Raw genomic sequence first — 15,281 nt, forward strand, 5'->3', positions numbered from 1 at the left:
TCGTCTGATGAAGATGGCGCTTACACTGACCCCACAGATTCTGACACAGATACTGCTGATGGGGAGGGTAGTTCACATGTGGAAGTTCCTGATCTTTTGGAGGCTATTAAGTTAATTCTACAGATTACGGATGATTCCGAGCCATCCGTCCCTCCTAAGAAACCAGATAGGTTCAAGAGTCAGAAGGTGGTTAAACAAGTTTTACGTCACTCTGACCACCTAGTGGATATACGTCAGGAACCCTGGGAAAACCCGGGAAAGAAGTTTGTGCCTCAGAAGAAGATGCTGGCTCACTATCCCCTCGTGCCAGAGCTGTCTAAAAATTGAGAAACGTCTCCTCCAGTAGACTCACATGTGGCTAGGATGGTGGTTTCCTCACCTCTACCTGTCACTACCGTCACGTCTCTAAAAGAGCCTACGGATAATCGTGTGGAGGGTTGTCTGAAAGCGATTTACACCCTCACGGGTGCTGCACAAAGGCCCACTATTGCAGCAACATGGGCTGCAGAGGCTATTGAAGCATGGAGTTGGAAACTGAAATCTCTTCTGACCATGCCAGACAATGCTTGTCATATATTGTCACAGCTTCTCACTATATTAAAGAGGCAGCTTCTGATGCTGGTATTCTAGCAGCCAAGGCCTCTACTACATCAGTCCTGGCTCGCCGGATATTGTGGCTGAGATCCTGGTCTGTGGATCTGGACTCTAGAAAAACCCTGGAGGTACTCCCTTTTAAGGGAGATATTCTATTTGGGGAAGATTTAAATAAGATAGTGGCTGACTTGGCTACTGCCAAAACTGCCTGTCTGCCAAGTACCGCTCCTTCTGTGTCGAAGGCTAAAGGTACTTCCTTTCGCCCCTTTCGTCCTTCAGGTAAAGCAAAAGGTCAGGCGTACAACAAGCAGGCCTGTACTTCCAAACCTGGTAAGCCGAAGCCCAAAAGAGCCTGGGCTGCCCAACAGCCAGCTTCCAAGACGGATAAGCCTGCCGCATGACGGGGCGGGCCTCCCCCTGGGGGATCCCAGGGTGGGGGGCCGGCTACTTGGGTATACCCAGGAATGGTTGAGGACCACTTCAGATGCCTGGGTAAGGGAAGTCGTCACACGAGGTTACGCCATTGCCTTCAAAACCTGTCCCCCGCATCGATTTTACCTGACAGACGTCCCGTTGGACCAGACAAAGGCAAACACTCTACATTCAGTGGTACAGACCCTCCTGGATACAGGAGTCATAGTACAGGTGCCTCTTGCTCAGAGGGGCCGGGGGTACTATTCTCCGCTGTTTCTAGTCCCGAAGCCGAATGGGTCCTCACGGCCCATTCTCAATCTCAAGGCATTGAACAGGTTTGTGAAAGTTTCCAAGTTCCGTTTGGAAACCCTTCGCTCTATAGTTCTGGCCTTGGAACCTGGGGATTATATGGTCTCCCTGGATATACAGGATGCTTACCTGCATGTTCCTATAGCAGTGTTGCATCAGCAGTACCTGAGGTTTGCGGTGGGCAACCTCCACTACTAGTTTCGGGCGTTACCTTTTGGTTTAACCACGGCTCCACGAGTTTTTACCAAAGTTATGGCGGTGATGACGGCGGTACTCCGCCATCAAGGGGTCAGGATCCTACCGTATCTGGACGATTTGTTGATCAAGACAAATTCCCCAGAACTTCTCCTACGTCACCTAGATCTGACGGTCCGGTTTCTGCAAGCCCACGGGTGGCTTATCAATTGGAAGAAGCCCTCCCTGTTCCCTGCTCAGTGCATGGTGCACCTGGGAGCGTTATTGGACACTCACAACCAACGGTTGTTCCTGTCTCAGGAGAAGGTCCTGAAACTTCAGGACAGGATTCGTTGCTTCCTATCTCGTCCGCAAGTGTCGATACATTCGGCGATGCAGGTGCTGGGCCTCATGGTGTCTGCATTCGACATGGTGGAGTACGCTCAATTTCACTCTCGCCCACTCCAGAGGCTGATTCTAGCCAAGTGGGATGGCCTGTCTCACCGGATCAGGTCTCACATTATCTCATTGACTCCGGAGGTCCATCTGTCGCTGCACTGGTGGCTCCAGGACCAATGATTGTGCAGGGGCCGTCCCTTCTGGATATCCGCCTGGGTCCTGTTGATGACAGATGCCAGTCTAAGAGGTTGGGGCGCGGTGCTGGAGCAACTCTCCCTTCAGGGTCGGTGGACCAGGGAGGAGTCTCTCCTCTCGGTCAACATTCTGGAATTGCGGGCGGTCTTCAACGCATTGGACCTGGCCCAGCATTTGATACAGAACTGTCCTGTTCAAATACAGTCGGACAACGCCACCACAGTGGCTTACATAAACCATCAGGGTGGCACTCGAAGTCGCCTGGCTATGAAGGAAGCCTCACGGATTCTTCGATGGGCAGAACGGCATCTACCGGCGATATCGGCAATATTCATTCCGGGTGTTCAGAATTGGGAGCAGACTTTCTCAGTCGTCAGGACGTACACTCCGGAGAGTGGGGCCTCCATCCCGAAGTGTTTCAACTCTTAGTGGAAAGGTGGTGCCTTCCAGATGTGGATCTGATGGCGTCTCGACACAATCACAAGGTTCCGGTTTTCGGAGCAAGGACAAGGGATCCTCAAGCAGCATTCGTGGATGCGCTGGCAGTGCCATGTAGGTTTCGGCTACCGTACGTGTTCCCTCCGGTGTCGCTTCTGCCCAGGGTAATTCGGAAGTTCAAGCAAGAAGAAGGATTCCTGCTTCTCATAGCTCCGGCGTGGCCCAGACGGCACTGGTTCTCAGACCTGCAGGGCCTCTCGTCAGAGCGTCCAATTCTACTTCCTCAATGCCCAGACCTCCTTGTTCAGGGCCCATGTGTCTACCATGACCTAGCCCTGCTGTCTTTGATGGCATGGCTCTTGAAACTTCCATCTTGAGGGCTAAGGGTTTTTCTGAGGCGGTCATTCAAACTATGTTGCGGGCTCGGAAACAGGCTTCTGCTCGGATTTACCATAGGGTCTGGCATTCCTACTTTGTTTGGTGCGCATCTAACAATTATGACACTTCCAAATTTAGTACAGCCAAACTGTTGGCTTTTCTGCAGCTGGGCCTGGATTTAGGCCTGCGTCTGGCTTCCCTCAAGGTTCATATTTCTGCCTTGTCGGTGTGGTTTCAGAGAAAAATTGCGACCTTACCTGATGTTCATACCTTTACTCAGGGTGTGTTGCGTATCCAACCTCCCTATGTCCCGCCTGTGGCTCCTTGGGACTTGTCGTGGTTTTGGAGGTGTTACAGGAGCCTCCAATTGAACCCCTTGGTTCAGCCGATCTTAAGTGGCTTTCCCTTAAGGTGGTGTTCTTGCTGGCTATTGCCTCTGCTAGACGAGTATCGGATTTAGGTGCTCTGTCCTGTAGTTCCCCACATCTGATTTTTCACCGTGACCGGGCGGTCCTCTGGACTCGTCCCGGTTATTTACCGAAGGTGGTTTCTTCGTTCCACCTTAATCAGGAGATTGTGGTTCCGGCCATTGTCTCTCCTGACTTGTCTCCTAAAGAGCGGTCTTTGGATGTGGTACGGGCTCTCCGGATCTATGTGAAGAGAACTGCTTCTATTAGGAAATCTGATTCTCTTTTTGTTGTGTTTGGGTTTCACAAACGTGGCTGGCCTCCTCACAAGCAAACACTGGCCAGATGGATTAGAATGGTGATTGCACATGCTTTTGTGAAGGCTGGTCTATCTGTTCCTGATCATATTAAGGCCCATTCTACTCGGTCTGTTGGACCTTCTTGGGCGGCCCAACGTGGTGCGACCCTTGAACAGTTGTGCAAGGCGGCTACGTGGTCCTCCGTGACTACGTTCATAAGGTTCTATGCCTTCGATACTGCCACTTCCCAGGATGCTTCCTTTGGACGCCGGGTTCTTGTGCCCGCTACAGTGCATCCCCTCCCATAAGGAACTGCTTTAGGACATCCCCTATGTCTTTCCTTGTGGAGCCCAGTGTACCCCGCAGCAGAAAATGAGTTTTATGGTAAGATCCTACCTTTGTTAAAACTCTTTCTGCGAGGTACACTGGGCTCCACAAGGCGCCCACCCTGACGCACTTAGCTTCTTTGGGTTGGTATGGCATTAGCCGCTGACACTGCTCCTGTCGTGAGAGTGTGATGTATGTGGCTACTAACCGTTGTCGTCTCTTTTCCTGCTACTGCATTGGGCTGGTTAACTAAAAACTGAGCTCCTGTGCAGGGAGGCGGGGTTATAGAGGAGGCGGCGCTGTGCATTCTGGGAACAGTCAAAGCTTTTGAGCCTGTTGGTGCCTCGGATCAAGATCCTACTCTACACCCCTATGTCTTTCCTTGTGGAGCCCAGTGTACCTCGCAGAAAGAGTTTTAACAAAGGTAAGTTCTTACCATAAAACTCGTTTTACAGTACTTTTTCTAATCTAAAGTCATTTATGATGTCAGTTTTGTTTTTTACATATTCTATGGACTATCTTAATGTTTTTTTTTTCTCTAAAGATGAGTATTGATATTGATCATGGTATCAACATTTTTGATAACACTATTGGCACTTCTTTCATTACTTGAATTCATTCATGCAGGCATCCACACATGTGCGGCAGTCCCGCTGCCGCCGGCTCCAGCATGCTGCGGTTGGGCCAGAGGGCTGGACGACGGGATTTCATTGTGAACACATACATTTCACAGCCGCACTGTTGAAATCCTGTGTGTCACTGACTGGATCCTGTTCTTTGGCATCCCACAGAACCGGATCCGTGTAAACACAGAACCCCCCTCCCGGCCTGGCCCTAGCCTAGCAGTCCATGTTTTAGCGATATCCATGTTTGAGCCCAGGTGACTTAAGTAGTATCTCAGTGTTTTTGATTTAACCATCTGTGTTGAAGCCTGGATATCACCAAAACCTGCTCGGTTAGTGTGCCTTGAGGACCGAGGTTGGGAATGCCTGATGTAGGTTGTCCTCTGAGAGTGTAGAATAGACGTGCAAATTGATTTTCACTACAGTAAGTGGACGATTTTGATGCATTGATATAAAACCAAAGCGTTTTAAGCTGTGCATTGAGAGTGCTTTAGAAACAACCTTCACTTTGTTAGGAGGGGTGGTATTCATGTGACCGCCGGTCAGCTGACCGACAGTCACATGACCTCCTCCACCATCCCGACGGCTCGCTATCCCGATGGTCGGCATGCTGACCAACAGGGACTATTTCCACTCGTGGGTGTCCACGACACCCATAGAGTGGGAATAGAACCCGTGGCGACCGTAGGTCGCCACCGAGCCCGCAAGGGGCTTGCTGCACTCGCCCCTCCCCGCCGGGATCCCGGCGTCGGTATGCTGCCGGGATCCCGGTGTCGGTAAGCTGACCGGTCAGCCGTACTACACCCGTTAGGAGTATGAGTACAGACTGGCATTAAGCAACTTATAGCATTTATTGTATATGTAACTTTTTTTTTTGAATCCAAATTCAGATCATAGCAAATCATCACATGCAGTCAATTTCCTTTGCATCCGGTGGTGACCCGGTAAGTACGTAGCAGTTTTTCCGTTTCAAATTATGACAAATAGTTATCTTTACTTGTAGGGTACAGTATATGATATGTCACTTAGCCTGTCATTTAATTTTTTTTTATAGTTAATATATTATATTAGTATGTTCATCATAGCAGCCACAACTTTGCCTCATACATCTGCTGCATATGCTGCAGTCACGCCAAACAGCCCCTCTAGACATCGCTGGTTGTGTGAGAATCTTCTAACATCGGGCGTCTTTTTCTGCTTGTGCGTGTGTCTGCCAACTACCATAGCAGAACCCCCGTATGGTCCGCACACTTCTGAGTGATGGACCACCAAGTCAGATTACTTTGCAGGCCATGTGTGTAGACAAATTGGAATTATGAGCTTATACTGAGCCTTCAGGGTCTCATTGGATAGAATCGTAAAATGTACCTTTTTTCTGCACAAATTGCTGTTTTTTTTACTAGACACAGGCACCAAAACTTCTTACACATCCATTGTAATGCTGACTTGCATAGTGCGAGGCACACACCTTATCTATTGTGTGGCGCAGTAAAACGGTGACACACACTGCTGTTCTGCTCTGGTTGCTACAGATGTTGGGAGGTATATTTACCCAATGATTTCCTTGATAACATTCATTGTACAAATTTGGATCTAGTGCAGTAATACCTAATTGCATTTGATTTTTCCATTACGGTAATTAATTAACAAATTAAACCTGCATGTCTGAGCAAACAGTTAAGTTTGTTTCTTTATTTATCCTCTAGGATGCAACAGACTATGTTGCGTACGTGGCAAAAGATCCAGTTAACCGTCGAGGTAAGACTCAATATCAGCAGCTTTTGAGTAAAATAATAATACATATGTATATATCTATTTACCTCTGTTTTCTTCATCTCAGCTTGTCATATACTTGAATGCAATGATGGGCTTGCTCAAGATGTCATCAGCACAATAGGCCAGGCATTTGAACTCCGCTTTAAGCAATATTTGCAATGTCCTTCTAAGATACAAGCATTTCCTGACAGGCAAGTTTTTATTTGTCTCTTATTACATAACCTTTAATGTTTTACATGACTTTGACATCTCTGAGGTATATAAATATTGGGTTTGTATATGACAAGTGTGTGATCTGGATCTTTATACAGAATGGATTCTTTCTTTCTGTGGGCGAAAACAGCTTTTTTTTCAACATTACATGTTTATTGAAAATATATAGGGAAAGTATAGGGATTCAGAAAACAGAAAGGGGAGAACAAGGGGATGGGGCAAAAACACAAGAGGGGTAGGTGAGACAGGTCAACCAGGGGCATCAAACAAACAAGAAATCAGAAATCACAATACAAATCAGTCATTGCAGTCTCCAGTTGGGGGTTTGTTTAAACTGAAACAAGGGGAAGAGCTCCTTGGAGTAGACCTTGCGAGGGGAGCACCCATACCCTCTGTTATATATACATGCCATGGGAGCCATTTCACAATGGGACAAGAGAGAGCTGTAGAATAAGGAATCACTCAAGTCTCCACTTTGAAATCAAATTGAGTTTTGGAGATAACTTTCGCAAATGGAGGAGAGGAGGGAGATTTGCCAATGCTACGCAATAGTAGCCCTGGCTGATTTGGGAACATTGCTCAGGTAGCATTTTTAAAAAGCCAAAGAGGAGTCTGGGGTTAGAAGGAGGCCTAAAACATCTTGAAATAGGGCAAACACCCAAAAGGGGTGTAAAATGTTGCATTCCTAAAAGATTATAGAAAATGGTACCATCAGAGTTACAAAGATGCCAACAAAGTTTTGATGTAGCAGGCCATATCATATGTGATTTGGAGGGGGTTAGATACAATCTAATAGTTAACATGCATTTCGGTATGGTTGATACATTTACATATGGAGAAGGAGGAAAGGTGGGTAAATTCCTGATGTTTAAGGGTGAAGGTATGTTGAAGGTCTGTTTTACACTTAAGCTGAATAGGAGATTTAACTGTTAAGTCTGGGATTGACAATAAGCCATATCAAAAAAATATGGCACCACGGGAGGAGGATGTAGACAATCTACTCAATACATTATCCAGGGGAGTCCAAAATACAGCAGAAGTAGTACCTATTTTATCCAGCCAGTGCTTAAGTTGGAAATAACAGAACCAAGTGGAGGGGCCTAAATCAAAATATAACACTAAGGTCATTAAATGGTAGAATTCAAGATGAGGAGAAAAAAATCTTCTAAGGACTCAATGCCTAGCTGTACCTAATAGGAGATTTGAAGATAAGGCAATGATCTATCTAACATCCAAAGAGAAAATCTTTAGTTAGGAGGGTAAGATCAAAATGGGACGAGTGCTTAAGATCCTAAACGCTCAAGGTATCGAGAAAAGTGCAGGGGACAATGGAGCTGGAGGGCGAAGTTGCTGGGGTAACCAAAGAAGGTTAGGAAGAGGGAAATCTTGAAGTAGGGCACGTTCCAGATCTACCCAAGGTTAAGAATGGGTGTGGGTGGGGGGAACCAGTCACACAATTGGGAGAGAAGGGCAGCCTCATGGTACCTAGTCAAATCAGGAAGGATGAGGCCCCCCTGCAATTTACAGTGAAACATACGGGTGTAAGCTAGTCTGGGGGCTTACGTTTCCACACATACAAGAGCATCAATCACCTCATCTGACATCATAATTTACAAGAAATTGCATAGGGAATAGCACAAAATATATAAATTTTGGTAATAACATAATTTTAAATGCCACTAATCGGCCCAACCAATAGACTTTGTGATTCATCCAGGCAGAGGCTAAAGCCGTCAGCCGAATCATTAAGGGAACATAGTTAACAGTATGAACATTCTGTATTTTAGAAGGAATTGAGATTACCAAGTACAGCAAGTAAGAATCTTTCCAAATGAAAGGAAAATATTTCTTTAAGGGCTGAAGAAGCAGAGGAGGGATATTAATAGGAAGAGCATCAGATTTGGTGGCATTCAGTTTGTAATACGAAGTAGCACTATAATTGTACAAGATAGTCTGGAAGGAGATCAACAATGTTTCAGGGTTGGTTACAAACAATAAAACTTTGAGAAAATACACAATTTATGGAATGTATTAGAGCAGAGATTTTCAACCTTTTACAACTCGCGGCACACTGAACAAGATTTAAATATTGCCAAGGCACATTCAAATATAATGGTGATGCATGGTGCAGTTGCGTGTCCTAGGATGTCATGTCGCAGCTTCTCCATAGGTAACATCTGAGCCACATCTGAGAAAGCCAGAAGAGCCCAACACTGCCCGGGCCCAAAATTAGAACTGGCTCTGCAACCACTAAACCCACCAGTATTGATCGTTCCAGGGCCTCAGTAGCGGCAAAACACTGACGGGCCTGGCTGAGCTTCTATGGCGGCACACCTGGAGACTGCTCAGGGCACACTAGTGTGCCATGGCACGGTGGTTGAAAAACACTGTATTAGAGACTGAGAGCCCGGGAAACTCTGAGCATAAACGGATCGTCTGAGCAAGGGGTTTGATGGCTAACACAAATATTAATGGTGAGAGGGGACACCCCTGTCTGGTACAAGGAGGGAGAAATAGAACCATTGCTAAAGATTCTAGCTGAGGGGGTAGAATAAAGGGCAAAGATAGAACAAAGAATATCACCCCAAAGTTCGAACTTGGACAATACCTGGCGCATAAATCCCCATTGGAGTCAATCGAATGCTTTTTCAACATCAAGAGAGAGGATAAGAAATAAAGACTGAGTACATGACACCCACTCAACTAAATCTAAACCCTACGATTATTATCGGGAGCCTGTCGGCCAAGAACAAAACCACTTGGTCTGGGTGTATCAGACATAGGGGTATATTTACTAAAATTCGTATTTGTCCGAATGAGGTTAAAGTTCAAACACGAATGACATCAAAAGTGTAAAATTGCAACTTTTTGAATTTTTTACGACTAATTTACTAAGCTGTCGTATTCTGCATGTTCGTATTTTCCGATGTCGATGTCATTCGTATTTTTTGGCAGTGTTTTACGGGAGTGAATTGTAAAACACTGCCGACATTAACACAATGAATCTCGACTGGATCTGTGAGATCCGTGCTGGGCTTCATTGTGCACCATTCGTAAAAAATAAAACATTGTTAAAAATCCCCCCAAAAAATGCGTGGGGTCCCCCCTCCTAAACAAAACCAGCCTCGGGCTCTTTGAGCCGGTCCTGGTTGAAAAAATATGGGGAAAAAATTGACAGGGGTTCCCCCATATTTAATCAACCAGCACCGGGCTCTGCACCTGGTCCTGGTTCCAAAAATACGGGGGACAAAAAGCGTAGGGGTCACCCGTATTTTTGAAACCAGCACTGGGCTCCACTAGCCAGGTACATAATGCCACAGCCGGGGGACACTTTTATATTGGTCCCTGCGGCCCTGGCATTACATACCCAACTAGTCACCCCTGGCCGGGGTACCCTGGAGGAGTGGGAACCCCTTAAATCAAGGGGTCCCCCCCTCCAGCCGCCCAAGGGCCAGGGGTGAAGCCCGAGGCTGTCCCCCCCATCCAAGGGCGGCGGATGGGGGGCTGATAGCCTTTTTGTAATCACAAGTACCAGCATGCGGTGGAAAACCGGGCCTGCTGGTACCTGTAGTACTACTACTAAAAAAATACCCCAATAAAAACAGGACACACACACCTTGAAAGTAAAAGTTTATTACATACATGCACACCTCCAAACATACATACTTACCTATGTTCACACGAGGGTCGGTCCTCTTCTGTTCTTTTTGTAATCCACGTACTTTGCAAAATAAAAAAACGGACACCCGACCACGCACTGAAAGGGGCCCCATGTTTTCACATGGGACCCCTTTCCCCGACTGCCAGGAACCCCCCCCCCTGACTTCTGTCTAAGAGGGTTCCTTCAGCCAATCAGGGAGCGCCACGTCGTGGCACCCTCCTGATTGGCTGTGTGCTCCTGTAGTGTCTGTCAGGCAGCACACGGCAGTGATACAATGTAGCGCCTATGCGCTCCATTGTAACCAATGGTGGGAACAAAAGTAACCTCACCGATGACTGCAAAGTTCCCACCATTGGTTACAATGGAGCGCATAGGCGCTACATTGTATCACTGCCGTGTGCTGCCTGACAGACACTACAGGAGCACACAGCCAATCAGGAGGGTGTCACGACGTGGCGCTCCCTGATTGGCTGAAGGAACCCTCTTAGACAGAAGTCAGGGGGGGTTCCTGGCAGTCGGGGAAAGGGGTCCCATGTGAAAACATGGGGCCCCTTTCAGTGCGTGGTCGGGTGTCCGTTTTTTTATTTTGCAAAGTACGTGGATTACAAAAAGAACAGAAGAGGACCGATCTACACTGGATTATGTGAGTATAATTGTTCCCACAGGTACCCCATGGATTCTACATGGAGAAGAGGACCGACCCTCGTGTGAACATAGGTAAGTATGTATGTTTGGAGGTGTGCATGTATGTAATAAACTTTTACTTTTAAGGTGTGTGTGTCCTGTTTTTATTGGGGTATTTTTTTAGTAGTAGTACTACAGGTACCAGCAGGCCCGGTTTTCCACCGCATGCTGGTACTTGTGGTTCTCCAAGTACCAGCTTGCGGGGGAGGCTTGCTGGGACTTGTAGTACTGCTACTAAAAACAATATTCACATTATTACAAAAAGGCTATCAGCCCCCCATCCGCCGCCCTTGGATGGGGGGGACAGCCTCGGGCTTCACCCCTGGCCCTTGGGTGGCTGGAGGGGGGGACCCCTTGATTTAAGGGGTTCCCACTCCTCCAGGGTACCCCGGCCAGGGGTGACTAGTTGGGTATGTAATGCCAGGGCCGCAGGGACCAATATAAAAGTGTCCCCCAGCTGTGGCATTATGTACCTGGCTAGTGGAGCCCGGTGCTGGTTTCAAAAATACGGGGGACCCCTACACTTTTTGTCCCCCGTATTTTTGGAACCAGGACCAGGCGCAGAGCCCGGTGCTGGTTGATTAAATATGGGGGAACCCCTGTCAATTTTCCCCCCATATTTTTTCAACCAGGACCGGCTCAAAGAGCCCGAGGCTGGTTTTGCTTAGGAGGGGGGACCCCACGCATTTTTTTCCAGCAAATTTAACACTTTCCCACCCCTTCCCACTGATAAACATGCATGGATATCATGGATCCGTGCATGCCTATCAAAACACGGTTAAAAAAAGCAGGTCTGTTTTATTTTAGCATTTTTTTACGATTTGTATTTTTTCACGACAGTGTTTGGCTATTGCCGGCAGTGTTTGTGAATTACACTTTTTAGTAAATTACCGAGTTCTACCAAATAACAGGCGTATTTGACCGATGGTGTATTCATTCGTAATTTTTTTCTTTGAGTTCCAAAAAAATACGAACGCCCTCATCACTGCTGTGATTTGAGTTTAGTAAATTCCCGAGATGACACTTTGAAGAAAAAACACCATCTCGGTCAAAATCGGGATCTTAGTAATTTTCCCCAATAGAAGTAAAGAGTTTAAGAAATTAGCTATCAATTTTGCATAGATTTTGACATCTGTATTTTGGATTGCTATGGGTCGGTAATATTTACAATCAGTAGGGTCCTTACCAGGCTTCAGAATAGTCACGATTTGGGCTTTAACCATTTCCACTATAAAAGAGCCAGTACTAGAGGGCTTTGTATAAAGTTGTAATAGAAACAGTGAAAGGACCTTTGATAAACACAGATTAAAATAGAATTAATAAAACCATCAGAACCAGGAGCTTTTCCTTCTGGCAGCTGTTGAATTAACAGCTGTATTTCTTCCAAGGACCAAGTTGCGTTCAAAGTTGCCATGCTATCCACATATAGGGAGGGGAGAGGAAGGCTATCTAAAATGTTGGTTGGGGGTGGAGGGATCCTCATGAAGATTATATAAATTAACATAATACTTTGAAAACAGGTCAGCCATATCACAGGGATTAAGACAGTGTTTACCAAAGGGGTAAATGAGGCAGTTAATCCAATTACGGACCTGTCGACCATGGAGTTTATGTGCTAACAGTAACCTTATTCCCAGCTGTATAAAATTTATGGCAGAGACAAGCAAGAGCAGAATGCTTACAAAGCATAAAGCTTCTGTAGCTGGTGCCGCACCTATTGGAGGTGTTTACATAGAGCTCTAGTTGGGCGGACTTAATTCTGGGGCTCCAAAGCCCATAGAGTCGACTCTAGATCAGATTGTGTTTTTCGAGAACAGGCTTTCAGCTGAGCACCCTTCTGGATAGAGGTACTGCAAAGTACCGCTTTCAAAGCGAAAACCATTTAAGTGAAGATAGAAGTATTATCAGGAGAATAAGTCTGCATGTAAAAAGTGAGAGAGTCGATAAGAGCTTTTGGAGTATCAGGCTCAGTCAATTGATATTCAGGAAATTGCCAGGGGCATGCAGGAAGAAATGGCGTCTCGTGCCCCTAGTCCAAAAGACAGCTGCGTGGTCGGACCATGTAATGGGAAGACTGTTAATCCTATGGGTACACTAGAGAACCCTCTATTCCAAAAGGATAAGATCCATCCTGGAGTAACTACGATGGACTGTGGAGATGGGTTGGGTTTGCGTGAACGGCGGTCAGCATTCTTCCGCCAGTGTCCCGGCAGCGGAGGGGGGCAAGCGCACCATGCTGCGGGCTCGGTGTTCTTTTCCCAGTCTATGGGTGTTGTGGCATGCCGACTGTCGGGATTCTCAGGGGGCGGGATGTAGAGGGAGGTGTTGTGACATAACTATATCCCGTGGAGATAAAGGTATAATCCCTCTCAACAGGAAAATTGGTGCGCCAAGCATACAAGTCAAACTCTGCAAGCAAGTTGGTATCACCCATTAGTATAAGTGCTCCCTGGCGGATTTTATGTATTTTCTCTAAAGTTTCCTGAAGGAAAAGAATTTGGCAAGAGTTAGATACATAGAGAGAAACTAAAGTGACCAGAGTATCCTCGACAATACCTATAAGAATGACAAACCGACCATTTTTATCCTCGAGTCTCTGGTGTTAAGTAAACAGAGTATTCTTATAAAACAAAATGGCAACACCATTACATTTGTTGGGGTCATTAGCAGTATAACATAGGGGGTATCCATAGTCTTTAAAAATAGGGGTGCTAAGGAGGAGAAATGCATCTCCTGAAGGGCAACAATGTTAGCCTTACGCTGGTGGAAAGTGGAAAGAGCCAACCGCTGCTTATGTGGGGATAAAGGCCTTTAACATTAAAAGAAAACACCCTAACCATTACACAATATAAAGAAATAAGAAGGTGGAGATGCCCTAGGCGTACCTGCTACACAAAATAAAAGGGGGAAAAAACAGGGGAAGAAGAGAAAAAAGAAGGGGAAGAATCAAAGAACCCAAAAGGCCCAGTGTATTGGGCCTCAGCAGTTGCAGTAGGGAACGAATACGGCAACATAGTTAACTTGTGGGGGCAGGCTCCCACAGTACAATAAAACCATAGTACAATAAAATAAAAGACAAACATACTGTGATATAACTAAATCGCTACATAAACTAGAGAAAAGGAACATTAAAGTTATTGAGAAATTCTAGAACTGCCTAGAAAACAAGCAAATTATGAAACATAGTGTGATAAAAACAATAATACCACATAGTCCGAACATTAAAATAGGTTAAAGTTGTCAAATATAAAGAGCCCATAAACATGTAATACTTGCACCTGAGATGGCAGGATCCAACGCTTGGGAGCAAATCACTGGAGAGGGAGTTCAAGAGAGGAGGATGTAACAAACATGGAGTTCTGTCAGCTACACTGAGGCAATAAGACAACGTGATGGGTAATGACTCAGGGCCGAATTCAGCATGGAACACTGCTGCGGCACCATTTGCATGCTGAAGCCCTTTTTGGTGTGCCCACACGCAGCAGCTGCACTGCACATGTGCACACAGTGAGATGCAAAAGCATCTCACTTGTGCAAATGCCTCTGTCTGATTGACAGGCAGAGGCGTTTGCGGGGCAAGAGGGGGCATTGCGGCGGCACTAAAGGGGTGTTGACTCACCATTGGGGGAGTGCGTTCACGAACAACGCAGGCGTGTCCGGGCCATTTGCAGGGCAGAGAGCTACCCTAAACATTTGAAAGCATCGCCACCGTGCGATGCTTTCACATATTTGCGGTGGGGGGGGGGGGAGCTGGATCTGGCATGAGGGGCAGACTTAAACCCTGTGCTGGTTGTCCCCCCCCCGCATATCAGAGTAATGGATCGTAGATGTGCGATTTTTCGCATATCTACGATCCATGCTGAATTAGGCCCACAGTCCACAGCAACTCCAACAAATATCCAAGAGAAATAAAGGGACTGGAGGAACTCAAACATTGTCACCCTACCTAGGACCAGTCGGGTAAAGACACCGGCCTCCAGATCCATCCTTCTGCACTATAAATTTAACCGGGAACTCCGTACTGTATATCCCGAACTTGGAGTGTTTTTTTAATGGGCTGGAAGGATCTGTGTTTGTTCATGGTGTGAATCGAGAGGTCTGGAAAGAGTTTTAGGTTGTCCAAAATATCTGTATTTTCCACCATGCGCGCAGCCTTAAGGACGTCCTCTTTAATGTGAAAGATGTTGGGACATATAAGGACATCCTGAGGGACACTGCCGGGAGCAGAATGTGGTTTGAGACAATGGTGAATATGGTCAATTAATAGATCCCGATCCTCAGTCAAAGTTAATTTCTTGAAAGGGTTAAAGCAAAGCCCAGATGAGCATCAGAAGACACAGACTCCAGATCATCCCTGATCTTGATAATATTCCTTCTGGACCTGTCCTCC

At 46.4% G+C, this 15,281-nt stretch overlaps 1 protein-coding gene across 1 annotated transcript in view; it reads left to right on the top strand.

The window, feature by feature from the left end:
• SHC3 (SHC adaptor protein 3) overlaps positions 1 to 15,281 on the top strand; it is a 166,739-nt gene that overhangs the window by 114,955 nt on the left and 36,503 nt on the right. Inside the window, exons 5-7 of the mRNA XM_063913703.1 lie at positions 5,448 to 5,501; positions 6,264 to 6,315; positions 6,398 to 6,524. Of these exons, the coding sequence (XP_063769773.1) occupies positions 5,448 to 5,501; positions 6,264 to 6,315; positions 6,398 to 6,524 (233 nt within the window). The remainder of the gene's footprint in view (positions 1 to 5,447; positions 5,502 to 6,263; positions 6,316 to 6,397; positions 6,525 to 15,281) is intronic.

The sequence above is a fragment of the Pseudophryne corroboree genome, chromosome 1 (genome assembly GCF_028390025.1).
Source record: "Pseudophryne corroboree isolate aPseCor3 chromosome 1, aPseCor3.hap2, whole genome shotgun sequence".
Taxonomy (NCBI): Eukaryota; Metazoa; Chordata; class Amphibia; order Anura; family Myobatrachidae; genus Pseudophryne; species Pseudophryne corroboree.